Source organism: Sinocyclocheilus grahami, unplaced genomic scaffold (genome assembly GCF_001515645.1).
Source record: "Sinocyclocheilus grahami isolate Dianchi unplaced genomic scaffold, SAMN03320097.WGS_v1.1 scaffold146.1, whole genome shotgun sequence".
NCBI classification, from domain to species: Eukaryota; Metazoa; Chordata; class Actinopteri; order Cypriniformes; family Cyprinidae; genus Sinocyclocheilus; species Sinocyclocheilus grahami.
In genome coordinates, this window is record NW_015505325.1 from 1,803,810 (window position 1) to 1,804,440 (window position 631).

Genomic DNA, 631 nt, shown 5'->3' on the forward strand with positions numbered 1-631 from the left:
TTTTTAAAATAAAATGAAACTCACCAACAACTATCCCCATGCTAATGTAAAGGTAGATCACGTTGGTGGCAAATATGCTGGAGATAAAGCCGGCACTGACGAGAAGCGCCCCCACTATGGAGGTAACCCTGTTCCCTAGCTTGGCACAGGCCACCGAGGCCAGCGGACCTAAGGGGTCACAAACAAATCTGGGTTTATGACCTGTCATATTGGATCGAAGATGGTTGCTATGGTGACCGTACCTCCGGAGAGCCTGAGGCTAGACATGATGGATCCAATCCAGCTGATGCTCTCGGACGAGCCTCCAAACTCATCCTGCAGTGCCACAAAGAAGATCCCAAAGCTCTTCAATGTACCCATTACCAACACGTTCACCTGAAAAGACACCAGCAGATTCAACTGATTTCAGCTCAATACCGATCACCTCAATTTTATCATAGCAAAGAAGTTTAAAATTAGTGTCTCTAACAGTAAGATTCATGACATACCAGGAAACAGTGCAGAACCACCATCCAACCCCAACCACCATCTGGTGGATCCACATACACAACCTTCTTTTCCTTCTTCATGGCCTTGGCTTTTTGTTCTGAGCAGGAGGTTTTGGCAGCCTTGCCATCACTGAAACATCACA

The 631-nt window shown here is 46.6% G+C and overlaps 1 protein-coding gene across 1 annotated transcript in view; it reads right to left on the reverse strand.

Annotated features, from left to right (window-relative positions):
* Positions 1–631, reverse strand: part of LOC107591855 (monocarboxylate transporter 5-like) — a 23,114-nt gene that overhangs the window by 14,029 nt on the left and 8,454 nt on the right. Inside the window, exons 4-6 of the mRNA XM_016281131.1 lie at positions 489–618; positions 243–375; positions 21–168 (exon numbers count right to left, since the gene is read on the reverse strand). Of these exons, the coding sequence (XP_016136617.1) occupies positions 21–168; positions 243–375; positions 489–618 (411 nt within the window). The remainder of the gene's footprint in view (positions 1–20; positions 169–242; positions 376–488; positions 619–631) is intronic.